At 49.4% G+C, this 15,037-nt stretch overlaps 1 protein-coding gene across 7 annotated transcripts in view; it reads left to right on the top strand.

Moving 5' to 3' along the window:
• LOC138568696 (P2R1A-PPP2R2A-interacting phosphatase regulator 1-like) overlaps positions 1-1,471 on the top strand; it is a 334,324-nt gene extending 332,853 nt beyond the window's left edge. For 6 of the 7 annotated variants that reach the window (XM_069646480.1, XM_069646483.1, XM_069646481.1 and 3 more), the window contains one exon: positions 55-1,471. In XM_069646480.1, coding sequence (XP_069502581.1) covers positions 55-190 — 136 coding nt within the window. In that variant the 3' untranslated portion in view covers positions 191-1,471. The remainder of the gene's footprint in view (positions 1-54) is intronic. The other variant, XR_011302983.1, reaches the window with a different exon arrangement.
• The last annotated feature ends 13,566 nt before the right edge of the window (positions 1,472-15,037 follow it).

Genomic DNA, 15,037 nt, shown 5'->3' with positions numbered 1-15,037 from the left:
GTACTTGTGGTGCCGTTAATTGTCTTAACTGGTCTCTTCCCTTTGCTCCCTCAGTGGCCAAATGTTGATGGGCTGCAGCAGTCATGAGTTCTCTCCCACCCCGGGATCACCTGCCATGGCCACCGTCTTCCTACAAAATTCACCTACAACTAACTTCATACAGCCAAACTCTCACGCAGCAGGATTGTGACATTTACATCCCACTCATCCATGTTAACGTCAAAGGAATGGCCAGTGATGCTGCCTGGACCATGTAGGGGCTGACATACTGTCAGGGTTCACGGACACTTTTGATAGCTGATGCCTAGCTACCAGAAAACACACACTGCAGGACCATCGGATTACACAATGCCATACAGCACCCACATACAGAGGAGAAGCACTCTAATACCCTGCTGTAATGACATAAAACACAGGAGAGGTCCTCTGAGGCTATTCTGTCATGTTAAAGCTGGGGCCCGGCCGTCTGACCTAACACTGTCTGGACATTCAGAGGAGGGGCTGGTCTGCCCAGTGCTAACACACAATCACATGAGGGGCGGCATGATGCCACTGTTGTGCTAAAACACACCCCAACGGGGCTACCCAATGCCTTGCTGCCAGGAAATTCAAGGAGAGGCTGGCTGATGCAACTCTGAAGGCAATTACTAGGATATGCGTCTGATGCCAGAATAGCCATGCAGGAGGAGCAGCAGATGATGCCTTGCTCGGAGCGAAGGTAGAGAAAGGCTAGCTGATGCCTCAATGCAAGTGCAAGGACTCACGCACAAATGTTGATGTCTGATGCCGGGCTGCCTCAACGCAGGAGGGGGAGGACTAGTTCACTATACTGCAAAGGCTCACCGAAGAGGCTCTGTTAGATGCTTTTTTTCAAACTGTTCTCCCCCCACACCCCTCGCTTGCTCCCTCCGACTAATGCCTTGCTTTCCGTATGCAAAAACAGGAGTGTGCAGCCGATTCCAAAAAGGAATTCTGATGCCATACTGCCATGACAACCACACAGAGATGCTGTCTGATGCAACACTGCCAGGACAAATATTAGGAAGGCCTAGCTGATACCACACTATCAGTTCACGAAAACTAGAGGGACAGCTGATGCTACACTGTCAGGGTGCTGTCTGTTTACCAACACACACACACACACACACACACAAAAGGAGGGGATTCATTCTGCCACCTGTGAAAGCACTTACCAGTAAGGACATCTGGGATGGAAGACACAGGACTGTGGTAAGCCCTCACCCCACCAAATGGTTGAGAGACCTACATTGACCTTTCCTGCCAAAGTCTAAAACATTCCACATTATGAGGACTGCTGAGGAAAGGTGTACATTCCATCTTAGCGAGAGGCTGGTTTCCTAGTATCTCTTCATACTATTGCATACATGCATACCTAATGTTTTTTAATTTTATTAAAAGGAAATATGCCATTGTTGTATAGCTTTTAATTAAAAGGAAATATGCCATTGTTGTATAGCTTTTAATAAGAGATTTTCTTTCAGAAGTGTGGGATCGCTTGTTATTGACTGCCCCGGGGTCTCTGCATTGTTTGAGCACTGTCTGAGGTTCTGGAATGTCTGCACTGCTTGTTGAGGTTCATTGTGTTCTTAGCTCTTCTGTGGGGTCCCTGCGCTCTCAGGAGCGATGAGCCTGGAGGGAGACCTGGGTCATCTTGACTGCTATGTCGTGTTCTGGTAGAAAACCTTTATATCGCGCCAAAAGGGAAGGGGTGAAGTAGTGGGGGTGAAGGGCACAGATAGACAGTCAGGTTCAAGAGAACGTGGTGCAGGTTAAAAGGAGGATAGTGTTAGTGATAGCTTGGGTGCATGTTGCACCAGAAAAAATAGGTCATAGTTTGCAATTACAGAAATTAAGAGGGTAAATTACCGTATCTTTAGGTGAAGGGCATATTTACGTGCAGGCAGTTTCAAGCCTGGTGGCCTCTATTTGGCTGGGTGTATGTTTAGTTTCTGCCCCAAAACAAACTCCAAAACATTACTGCTGGGACTACCAATCTTGGTGGGCAAGAGTGGACTATGTGAGCGGTCAATGCAGATGGAAACAAAGGATAAGTGAAGATGAATGAGACAGATGTCTGCCCTTCTGTATGCAGTGACAACTTGATACTCCTTTGTGTGGAATGTTCTATTGATGTAGGTCTTTGGCTTAGCATGGCCGGGCCTCGACGCCTACTGCCTCGACGCCTCGGTATCATTTTTAGAATGTGTGCACTGAAACAAAGCACAAGGGTTCAGGAGATGGGCTCCTCTGAAAGCTAACCTTCATATTCCACCCATGTCACTGCATCTTAATTTGCACGGCCTTATTAAAAAATCAGCAATGGATTCTTTGGTTAAACAGGTGTATGGAGCCTGCTTCCAGCTTTCTCTTGCAAGTCTGCTTTTGGCACCATTTTCTTTTCATGATCTGAGTGCCACTTGCATGTTTCAGTTATTTGTGTGTTTTGCGGAGTACAAAACGTTACCTTCCAGTTTCTTCAAAGTACTTGGTGGCCTTGATAAAAGCAACATGACATTAATCTGAACTGACATAACAAATCATGTATGACATAACGTCACCTGACATAACGCAACATTTTACAACAAGCTAATTTAACACCTTTGGTATTATGTTAAGAAAGGGGGGGGGGATAAATGAACAAATAGTTCAAATGAAAACTAGGGAAATTCTCTTGAAATTGAAAAATGCCATTCGGTTCCAAAATAGAAATTTGGTGAGGAAGAATTGAAAAAATAGATTGCGTCTGTTTTTGTGTTCGTGAGGTTTCTACATTGCTAGTGGTTGTGGGTTCTTTGTTCTGTCATGTGTTGTGTTGGTGCCTGCTCAGCCTGGGGCAGTAATGCCTGTTGCACTTTGGAATATCTGTGAGTCTAGTGGGGGAAGATGGGATGTCTCTGTCCTATCAGTGGCCATATGGTTTACGTCCTGTAATGTCTATGCTCAATAAATACTCTCTGGCCTTATTGGGTGTCTTTATTATAGGAGGTCTTGGGGTTTTCTCTTTAGTTTCATTTACAGCATCACACTGTTGGGGGTCGTGGGCTATTTTATGAGACCCAGGCTGTCTGGTCTCTTCTGTTTTGAGCCTATTGGGATTTCTGATCAGCTATGAAGAATTTTCTCTATTTGGGATCATTGCACTACATGGCTTTGTAGAAATTCCTGTGTGAGAGTTTGGCCCTGCAGCATTGTGGGTAGAGGACACTGCACTGCGTGTGCCCTTTTCAGAGATCTGTGATCTCTGCTGTCAAGAGGCTTAGAGTCTTTGTACATCAGATTCACCCACCACCTCTTGGGCCTAATTCCAAACTTCACTGGAATCTTATGAAAATCGGCTCTACGGACAGATTCATTCGCCAAGCCACCTACACCAAGGTGTGACATTGTGCTTGATAAAAAGTGAAATTAGACAGGCTTTCAGCGAGCCTGGTTCATTGGAATGATAAAGAGATTGAATATGGTGATATCAAACAATACATCTATTGTAAATCACACATTTTTCAACAGAGACTGACGAGCTTATTTATTTATTACATTTATTAAGCGCACACAACCCTTGGGCATCGAGGAATTTCTACCAGCTTAGAATAGAATAGAATTTAAGGAACCTGTCAGCCTCTTTTCCTTTGCAGATGTGGAGCTAGTGCAAGTGGATCTTGGTCAATTTGCCCAAACCCCGCCCACCTTATGCCTTCCTGGTTGCTTCTCTTTTTCCCCTACTTAAGGAGCCCTCCAGACTCTTTTCCTCTGCAGATGGGGATCAGGTGCAAGTGGATTTAGGTCACGTGGCCTAAGTACCACCAACCGAAGCGAAGGGCAGACAAAGAAAAGGGCAGTTCCTGTTTGCACCTGGCAGACAAAAGGTCAATTCCTGTTTGGACCAGGAGGATCCAGGGCCCAACCCCCTTCTCAGACAGCAGGTAAGCATGCACCAACATGTGTTTACTCCCTCTGTCCCCACAGGCCATCCCCACCCCTCTGCTCCCCCTGTAATGTTCCCTTGTGCACCCCCTTCTCGTACACAGGCGTTGCCTGTTTTGCTGGATTCGTCTGCCCTGTTTCCCCCTCCCCCAGCCTACTTCGGAAGGAGTCTGTCATGATACATTTTTCTGGATTGGACTTTTATGGACTTTATTGATTCACGGTGCGTCACCCTTTCGAGGGGATTGGGTCCTCCAACGTATTCCATATCTATGACATGTAATCACCAAAGCTGTGCTGCTTCGGAAACTTTTTTCTGCGTCCTGCGTCGATGACGTCAATGCGCCGTCGTCGAGGACCTCGTCCAACGTCATCCGATGTGATAAGTAGGACGCACGACGCCCGTACCCTCAGTTCCGTTTTTTCCGCGAACGTGTTGCTTCGTGAATCTCGGTTAATGCCTCGACTCTTTGGAGTTCTGTTCTTCTCGGTTCTTCGAACCTGTTCGTTTTTGTGAAAATCCTTTGTGTGAAGATGTCTTCTACTTCGTCTTCGACCCCGCGTCCGGGCTTCAAGAAGTGCGGAGAGTGTGGCTCCAAGATGTCAGTGACGGACTCGCACGACTCCTGCCTCTGGTGCCTCGGGGAGCCCCACGACACAGATGACTGTATCGACTGCCAGTTGCTCACGTCCAAAGCCTTACGTGAACGTAAGAAGAAGTTGTCGGTAGGTCGGGTGTCCAAGCCCCGGAAGTCGAAGTCTGCGGGGCTTTCGACGGATGATTCGAGAGGAGACTCACCGCGTCATCGTCGGAAGTCTCGTGGGTCTCCTTCTAGGAGTCGGTCTCGCCACTCCTCAGCCTCTTCGAGGCATTCTCGGAAGCGCCGACATCGGTCGTCTCCAGGTCCTCTTCGGAGGACTCTGCCCGGCACGTCGCTTACCCCACAAGCCGTGCAACGCCGGAGGAATGGGCTTCCTTCGGGAAGAAAATGCTGGCGATTCTCGAGTCGCAGGGTACTAAGCCGTCCGCGCCCCCGAGTGGGGTCGGTCGTTAGAGGTCGAGAGACACCGCTCGCGAGAGTGGTCGGCACGAGTCACGGGAGAGGTCCCATTCGGACAAAGGGACTCGTTCTCGACGTACCCGTTCCAGGTCCCGGTCCTCGACGCGTTCGAGACCATGTGCACCTGTGATGTCTTCAAGGAAGACATCCACATCTGAGGCGTCGAGGGCGTCGACAGGCTTTCTCGAGGCTCTGGCTCCGAGGAAGTCGTCGAAGCAACCGACGCTCAGGTCATCGAAGGACACGCTCGGAGCTCCGGCTTCGAGGACTGTGTCGACGCCGCCGATGCTGGCGCCGCTGCATCTGACGTCGACGCCGATTTCCTCGACGCCGATCCTCTCGGCGCTGATGCCTGTTCTCTCGACGCCGGCGCCGATTCGCTCGACGCCTTTCGTATCGGAGGTACCCCGTGGCACGGGGGAACCCCCTAGGAAGGCTCTGGTTAAGAGCAAGCACTCTCGGGTGCCTTCTTTTCGGCCCCTGGAATATATTTCAGAGGCGGATGAGGATTCTGATGGCCTGGTTCCTAGTCAGGTTCCAGATGAAATTGTCTCGGCCATAGTCAGTTTGACGATTTGAGGCAGTCACTGCATGATGCCAGTGGACTGGACACCTCTCCGGAGGTGGAGTTTTGTCGGCCTGAGCCTGGCTCTCATGCCGATTCCTCGTACCGACGCCTTATGGCTAGGGTTTCTGAGTACTTGGGATGGTCTGCTCCCCCAGGGGAGTTTGTGCAGGATGATCTCACGGACATCCTTGATGTTGGTCCCCCAACTGACCCGGTACTGCCGTTCCATATGGCTTTACAGAGAAGGGTGGCGGCGGCTTGGACTGCTCCGGAGAGTCTCCTGGCGGTGGGCAGGTCCTTGTCGCGAAAATACCGTCCAGCCAGTAGCGACCCCTGCTACTTGACCAGGCACCCCACTCCGGAGAGTTTGGTGGTGCAGGTGGCCACGGCCCCGGCAAAGCAGGCGTCGTACCCTACCATCCCTCCTGATAGGGACGAGAAACGTTTTGATGGCTGGGCGAAGAAAGTGTTTTCTTCTGGTGGTATGGCACTTCAGGTGGCCAACTCCATTTGTGCCTTGTCTCGTTTCACTCACACTCTGTGGAACTGTGTTGTGTTAGCGGCTGAACATATTCCCGAAGGGGACGAACGGGATGGTTTCCTTGCTATGGTCCAGGATGGTAAGGATGCCATGTGTGAGTCCGTTCAGTCGGGTTTGGACTTGGCTGAATGCGTCAGCAGGTCCATGGCGGCGAGCACAGTGATACGCAGGTTTGCGTGGTTGCGGAAGTCGGGGTTTGCTCCTGATGTGCAGTCCCGGCTCCTCAACATGCCCTTTGACGGTGAACACCTTTTTGGCAGCAAGGCTGACGAGAGCCTTGAGAGGTTGCAGACCTCAAAAGCTGCAGCGAAGTCGTTGGGCGCTGCAGTTCGCCAACCTCCGCCTTTTCGTCCTAGGGTACAGCAATGGAGGGGTGGTTCCTTTTGCTATTACTCGTCCTTCAGTAAAGCGAGAGGAGCTGGCAGTCAAAGGGGCCAATGCAGGGGTACCAGAGGTCCAGGGTGCCTCTTTGCCCTCAGGTAACGCCGCAGCCGCTACCACTCAGTCATGAGGCCATGCCCCATGGTTCGCCGGTTGGGGGAAGGCTGGTGCAGCATCTTGTAGAGCGGCGTGCCATTACTTCAGATGTGTGGGTTCTGGAGATCATAACCCACGGCTACTGGCTTCCCTTTCGGCACAGGCCTCGTGACAATCCATCGGGGAATCTCTTTGCAGACTCCGGATCCGCTCCTTGCGCAGGAAATTCAAGCCCTGCTGGAGAAAGGCGCCATAGAACTGGTGCCTGTAGCGGAGAGGAACAAGGGATGGTATTCCCCTTATTTTTTGATTTTGAAGAAAGACGGGGGATTGAGACCCATCATGGACTTGCGCGGTTTGAACAAACTGCTAAGAAAGGACAAGTTCTAGATGGTTACTCTCTCTCAAGTCCTCCTGGCCCTTCAGCTTCAGGACTGGTTGGTGTCTCTCGACCTCAAGGATGCTTACTTCCATGTGCCGATCCATCCCAAGCACAAGAAGTACCTGAGTTTCGGGTCCTGCCATTCGGATTGACCTCCGCCCCGAGGGTTTTCACCAAGCTCATGGTGGTGGTGGCAGCGCATCTCAGGCAAGGGGGGATTCACGTCTACCCCTACCTGGACGATTGGTTGATCAGGGGGAGCTCTCCCGAGCAGGTCCTGGATCATCTGTCCATCATCTGTCCGTCACCTGCTACTCCCTTCACAGGCTGGGCTTCTCCCTCAATTTAAAGAAGTCCCATTTGACGCCAACACAGCGGCTCCAGTACATCGGAGCAGTGCTCGACACTTCCCTGGGGCAGTGTTTTCCTCCCCAGGTGAGGGCTCTCATTCAGCAGATGGTGCACAAGTTTCAGCATGCCCAGACGCTCCCAGTGTTCGAGTTCTTGAGGTTGCTCTGCCTCATGGCATCCTGCATTCTTCTGGTGCCAGAGGCTCGCCTGCGGATGAGATCTTTGCAGTGGGCACTCAAGATGCAATGGTCGCAGTCCTCCGGCAGGATGTCGGACCCGGTTCAGGTGCCGCCCTCGGTCGCCCGGGACCTTCTGTGGTGGGCCGTCGAAGGCAACTTGATGAAGGGGGCTCCATTTTGGCTTCCCTGGCCGGAGGTGACGATCGTGACGGATGCATCCCTCAAGGGATGGGGAGCTCATGCCAACGGGCTGACAGTCAGCGGTCGTTGGTCTCCGTCGGAGTCCAGACTCCATATCAATCTGCTGGAACTGAGGGCCGTCAGGCAAGCCCTGAAGGCTTTTCTGCCGACTGTGCGAGGAAAGAGTGTCCTGATCCTGACGGACAACACAGTGGCCATGCACTACCTCAACGAAAAGAGGGGGGGGGGGGCAGGGTCACTTCCTCTGTGCAGGGAGGCGATGCAGCTCGAGTTCTGGGTCATCCAGCAGGAAGTTTTGATCTCGGCAGTTCATCTGGCCGGAGACGACAACGTGACGGCGGACGCTCTGAGCAGGCAGAGCACGATCTCTCACGAGTGGGAGTTGGCTCAGGAGATTCTCCTAGAGATCTTTGCCCTTTGGGGGACTCCTCAAGTGGATCTCTTCGCCTCCAGTGTCAACCGGAAGTGCGAAAGGTTTTGCTCGCGGGAATTTCCTCCAAAAGGAGCCTTAGGAGACGCGTTCGTGGTGGAGTGGTCATTCCCGCTGCTGTACGCGTTTTCTCCAGTCCCCGTCATCCCGCAAGTGCTGCGGAGGTTACGAAAGTTCGGTTCCCGGATGATCCTCATTGATCTGACATGGGCTCGGAGGACGTGGTACCCGGACCTTCTCGACTTGTCCATCTGCCCTCCACGTCGTCTTCCCTACCGAGACGATCTGCCCTCACGGGAGGGGGGTCAGGTTCTCCATCCAGAGGTCAGATCCCTCAACCTTCACGCTTGGCTTCTGAAAGGTTGAGGTATAAGGATTGGGACTTCCCTGAAGACGTGATGGAGGTGTTGCTTTCGGCCCGTTGGCGTAAGTTCTGCGACTGGTGCAGAGTTCAGAATGTGGATCCTTTTGCATGTGACATCCCCATGGTTCTGTCCTTTATACTTTCTTTGGCCCACAAGGGCTTGCAAGTGGGTACCATTAAAGGTTACCTGTCGGTTCTGTCCATGTTTAAGCGCTCGTCTGAAGAGTGTTCTTACTTCAAAATCCCTTTAATTTCACAGTTTCTGAAAGGGCTCACTAATGTGTTCCCTCCGTCACCTTTCCTGGTGCCCGGTTGGGATTTAAACCTTGTTCTTAAGTTTCTTATGGGTGCTCCATTTGAGCCTTTACATTCTGTTAAACTCTGAAAACTGTGTTTTTAGTTGCAGTTACTTCCGCTCGCAGAGTGAGTGAGTTACAGGCATTTTCAGTTAAACCACCCTTCACTGTATTTCACAAGGACAGGGTTGTCTTTAGAGTTCGTCCTTCTTTTGTCCTGAAGGTAGTGACGGAATTTCATTTGGCCCAGAAGGTTGTTCTTCCGGCATTCTATCCTCCTCCGCATCCTGGTAAGGAAGAGGAGAGGCTCCATAGGCTTGATCCTAGGAGAGCTTTAAGCTTTTATGTTTCACGCATGTCCCGGGTCAGAGTGGACGATCAACTCTTTATTGGTTACACTGGAAAGCGTTTGGGGCAAGCTGTGACGAAACAGACTTTGTCTCGCCGGATTATTTTGGCCATCTCGGAGTGTTACCGCTTGGCGGGTAAGGACCCACCGGCTGGCTTGCGGGCCCATTCTACCAGGGGTATGGCTGCATCTACTGCCCTGCAGAGGGGTGTTCCTATTCGCAACATCTGTGATGCAGCCACCTGGGCTTCAGTACATACAACTGTACGTCAATATTCCCTCGATTCCATCCGAGGACAGGATCTGGCCTTTGGCAAGGCGGTCCTTTGCTCTGCTATTTGATTGGCAATTCTAAATTTTGTTTCTAAATTCTTTCCCTCCTCCTTGCTCTGGTACTGCTTTGGGAGTCTGTCATAGTTATGGAATACGTCAGAGGACCCAACCCCTCGAAGAACAAGTTACTTTCTTACCTGGTAACGTTCTTTCGATGGGATGGTCCGACGACGTATTCCATATCGCTCCCTCCCTGCCTTCCCCGCTGCAGAATTTCTTTTGCGATTGCAGCTTACGTTCCGCAAGGCTTTGTGTCTGACTGGCAGTTGACTAATGTCACACTTTCTGGGGCAAAAAACTACAACTGAGGCTACGGGCGTCGTGCATCCTTCTTATCACATCGGATGACGTCGGACGTCGGAGGAGGTCCTCGACGACGGCGCATCGACGTCATCGACGCAGGACGCAGACGCCGAAAAAAGTTTCCGAAGCAGCACAGCTGTGGTGATTGCATGTCATAGATATGGAATACGTCGTCGGACCATCCCTTCGAAAGAACGTTACCAGGTAAGAAAGTAACTTGTTCTTCTCATGGTGGCACTGAAACATGCTGTTCCCATCTTCATCTTGTGTCCAGGCTTGCAACATTATGTGTTACTACTGACTTCTGCAATTGTATTCGCACTCCCCTCTTGCTTCTCCACTCTCTTTGACACTCGGTTCTCTCCTCCTCTCCCTTTTCCTATCCACTCCCCTCCTCCCCTTACTTTCTTCTATGCACTTACTCTATCATAATTGTCCCTGGACCTAGTATGATGGCAACCTTGTCTCTCCTCCCACCTACCCTTATCCCCCCAGCACTATCTGAAACGTCAGGCCTAGTACGATAGTCACTTGTTTTGTTCCTCTCCTCCCTTTCTGCACCCCTCTCCTTCACCTTTTGTTTTCTCAGGCTCTACCAAAAATGTCATCGGGCCTAGTATGGTAGTCGCCTGTCTGTTTCCATTTCCTTCCCACTTTCGCCCTCCCTTACTTATCTGTGTCTTGGCTCTTGTACCATCTGAAATGTCGTCAGGCCGAGTACGATAGTTAATTTCACATCCTTACTGTTCATGTCCTGGCCTGTGAGAATGTCATTGAATTTTCCCTTGTTCCCTACCTTGCCTTGAAGCATTTTGAAACACATTATGTATATGCGCTATATTAATAAACTATCATATCATATCACATCATAGAAGTCACTGCAATAAGGCAGTAGCCAATAAGTTAAGAATAAGTTGGCACAGTTATCAAATTAAATAACGTCAAAATGAATTTCTACCATTGTATATATTGGTTACGCATAGGTTTTTTGTGGCAGATGGTCTTGTGATCTATGTACGAATGCTGTTTACAAAAGGCTGAACCTGCGGATTACAGATCAAAGGGGCGAATTCCGCAGGTTCGACTTTTGTCAATGCCCCTCTCCTCGCTGGCGTAGCCGGAGCCCCGTGTGTCCCGTGCCAGGTAGGCTCCAAGTAAATTTAAAGCACAAGCTCTGTGATATCTAACAAAAATGAAAAAGGCTTTTCATTTTTATTATGCCAGCGCGGAGCTCGCGCCTTTCTTTCTCTTGCCAGCGTCGGCAAGCATGTTCTTTTTGTTGCGAGGAAACTTTGAGCCTGTCCATGCGTCGGCCGACTGGAGCACAGAATGCCTGATGTTTAGAACGTTAGTCCCCTACCCGGGAATCAGACTGGAGATTGGATTAGAAGCAATGTTTCTGCAGTTGCAGCGCCCAGGACGGGAGATATGGAGAGGGGGAGAGAGAGACTAAGGCCCCACCTACTATTCCACTTATCTAGAAAACCTTGTCTTCAAAGACTATGAAAGTGAGCAGAACAACAAAGGCACCTTTTAAAGATTAGTTTATCCCATGATGATTGACATACAAAAAGTGGGTTAGCTTTTATTTGGATATCAAATGTTCTTGACATCATGCATTACAATTGAGCTAGATATGCACCATGAACTGGCAACCGACAAACACAACCATACACATCTTAATCACAGCACTACCATGCTGCCATCTACCATCAAAATGTGCATTTCATCTTTAAAACCCATACTGTTTTTGGCCAATGCTACTTTACCAATGTGCGTTAAATTGCAAAATGTCTTGCTAATTTGACACTCATTTCCAAAAACATTCCTTTGAGACAACGGAAATGTGCCCTGCCCTCACAAAGTCTACTAACATTTGACTCGTTAGTCTCCCTGCTGCCCCCTCTGGTGTGCATGTGCTGGGCCGGCGGAAGATGTGTGACAGATCTTTGGGGCCAATGCTTTCCATGGGATATGAAATGGAGCAGGGCTCTGGAAAGGGAGGGCGGGGCAAATTTGTGCTGGGTGTGGTAAATGAGGAGAAGGGGATTCGGCACTGCCAACATGAGCCCACATGCATCTTCAGCTGGCCATAATATCATAAATCAGTGTTGCACAAAATCAAAAGCATTTTGGGAATACAAGAATATGCCTGAACATTTTAAATCTCACATATCCATGACATTGATTCAAACGTGCAACCCTCTGGCCTTCCTGCTTATTTAATCTTTAATGACACCCCTAATAGTCGAATGACTGAAAATCTGGAGTGATATATAACTATTTGGACACTTGTAACCTTTCAAGAGCTTGCTTCAATGCACAGATTTCTGTCACAACCTGTTTGTAACTGGAATCACCCGTGCCCATGCTCGGGTGCCGGGTGCTTTTTCACAGGGGAGGTAGGGGAGCTCTGGCTCATGGGTGGCTTATGGAGACTGCTGGGTTCTCCAGCATGGGGTCTGGCATGGATTCACATGATCATGACTGTCTTTCTCTTATAAACCAGACTACCCTCTACTTAAGCCCCTCCTCTGGCAGCCATATTCCGATTTTTACCGCACGTTCAAGTGTTGAGAGTCCTCGCATTTCACTCTTCGAGCTTTCTGCATTTTTTTCATGTTTTTTGCTACGAAAACCGTTTTCGGTTCAATTGACCCCTTGTGCTCCATCGTTTACCCTTCCAATTACCGGAGACTCATTTTTCCCCCCCGAGTGTTCTTCTTGGAAGCTTCCAGAAGTCCTCAGGCTACACCGCGCTGGATCATGTCGGAGGAGAAGGACGGAGCTTCCCTCTTCAAGCTGTGCACCAGCTGCGGTTTGCAGAATGTTTTTTCAGATGACGAGCATTCCCAGTGCCTGTATTTTCTACCCCAGGCGCATAAAGAACATTGTGTGATCTGCCGTGGCTTCACCAAGCGCATGATGAAGGATCGACACGTCTGGTTGGCTGTGTGGCTCAAGGCCAGGTCCTCTACCCCTCTTGATTCACAGGGGCATGCCTCTTCCGGATTCAGCCAACCCGAGCGGGCTTCTAAGTCCTTTGAGGTAGCTCCATCCGTGGTGGCCCAACACAAGGCCAAGGGGGTCGCAGTGCAAGCGGATCCTGCGACGGTCAGGGCGCATTCATCGTCCCAATCAGCCTTAATCTCCAGCCACCGCTCCAGCTCTTCGGCCAAGAGGAAGTCAGCTACCCAGGGGAAGCTGTGCGGCACACCGGAATAGGCCAAGCAGGGCACGGTGTCTGAACCACCCTTGAAGAAGGCCAAGCAGGACATGTTGTCTGAGCTACCCGTGAAGGAGAAGGCCAAGATGACATACCATCCTGTGAAGGCCCAGATGATCAGGCCAAATCATCCTCCTCGATCGAGATAGTGGTGGCCTCCCTTCTTTCGAAGGCAAAAGGGGTGTGTAAGTGATTTCAATCTGGCATACACCCAAGTCAAAGGTCAGCATGTAGTGCACAACTGAAATCCTTATTTATTTTTGTCTAAAAGTTCAATATTCTGAACGATATACCACTCATATCACACCCTTCTCCTGGAACCCCTCGGTCACACTGAACCAGGAATCGGGCTGGTTTGGAAAGGTAAATATTTATTTATGTATCTAAAATTTAATCACAATCTGTTTTAATAGGTACACAACAATTACCAATGGGGTGACAGAACACTGAATAATATCTTTAGTACACTAGGAATAGGTAATAAGCAAAACAAATGCAGCACATAAAATAATACTTTTGTGTTGGTTCAGATCAGATAGCACTGTGGTTAGCAGTTCCCCCTGCAACACCCCTCAATCCCCCAATAGGCAATGTAAAGAGATGGGAGGAGAGAGCAGGTATTCAGGAATGGCACAAATCAAACAGATTACTAGTCCCACTTTCCCCCTTTCAAACCCAAGAGAAAACGGAATTGACTGTCCAACTGTCAGAATGGCTTTTAAGATTGTCTTTAGAATGGACTGGGCAAACCCCAAATGTGGTCAAAAATGCTGAAATGGTTATAAATTCCTATGGGAGCCGCTTTGAACAGTTGCACACAAGCAATGATTTGGTCAGCAGAAAACAATGGAAATCTCAAGGTCCAAGTCGGAAGCAGTTTAGAGCTATTTTACACGTGTAAAACGTACAGATTTTAAAAATAGCGTCAAACTTTTCATTGCGCAATATTCATGATAACGGCTTTGGGTTTTATAGATAGCTATGGATGTTGGGTACAGGTAGGAGTTGAAATTTCGTTTCTATCACAAAAACTGAGGGAGTTATGGAGGTTTTAGTAAAGGTCATTTTTGTAAAATAGGCGCGAGAATTGAAAACAGAAATGCACTTTTGAAAATGACAAATGGGTTTGCTTACACTAGGGGATGACTATGAAAAAGCGAATACCACACAGGATCTTAGTCACTGGATCAGGGTGACCCACCCAATAAGGAAACTCTACTTCTCCAGGTGAGAAAAAGGGTCAGCGCAAAGATAGTTCTAACAACACCGGTTCTGAAGGAAAAGTAGGATGGGTTGGATAAGGATGAGACAAGGCAAAGATACTCCTAACAATACTGGTTCTGAATGAAAGATAGGATGGGTTGGATAGGGACAAGACTATGCAAAGTACATCTGCTATGAGACACAGTTCTTCCTATTTATACTCACTGGATAAGTTTTAAATGGGACTGTCCGCTCTGGTCAGGATTGGGTCTGGTCTAGGAAAAACAGCACCTCTGGCACGGACTGGGTCCCCTAGGCCGGTCGCTCGATTGGCACAGGATCTGCTCTCCTAGTCTGTGGGTATTTGAGTCAGCTGGATGGGGAGTTCCTCGGGCAAGCCTAGTGGTGGCAAGCCAGAGAATTTCTGGATACTGGTTCAAAAGGTCTTCTCACATCACACAGCACTTTACTGAATGGAGAGAATACATTTGAGGTTTGGGGCCTTAATGGAAATCAATAGTCTGTATTGCTGAAAAGAGTTTTGGCATCTGGAAGAATATTTAAAGCTGGATGTAGGAAGCTGGATCAGAGTGCTTCAGCGGAATCAGGAAAGTGGCTGGATCTGTGAGTCCCTATGTGCTCCCAGCTGTCTCTATTTATGCCTTTTAAAATGACACCACAAAGGGGTGTATGGGCTGACTTTGCTAAGCTTGCCCCTGTTGAAGGTGATTGGGTCGGAGTCTACTCTCTGCCTTGATAGGAGGAGAGAAACCGAGTGTCCTCTTTATGGTGTAATTTTATGATGCTGAGAATCCACCCCTAGCCACTGTA

The sequence above is a fragment of the Ambystoma mexicanum genome, chromosome 1p (genome assembly GCF_040938575.1).
Source record: "Ambystoma mexicanum isolate Mex_15411 chromosome 1p, UKY_AmexF1_1, whole genome shotgun sequence".
Classification (NCBI taxonomy): Eukaryota; Metazoa; Chordata; class Amphibia; order Caudata; family Ambystomatidae; genus Ambystoma; species Ambystoma mexicanum.
This window is presented reverse-complemented; position numbering and strand designations above follow the sequence as displayed.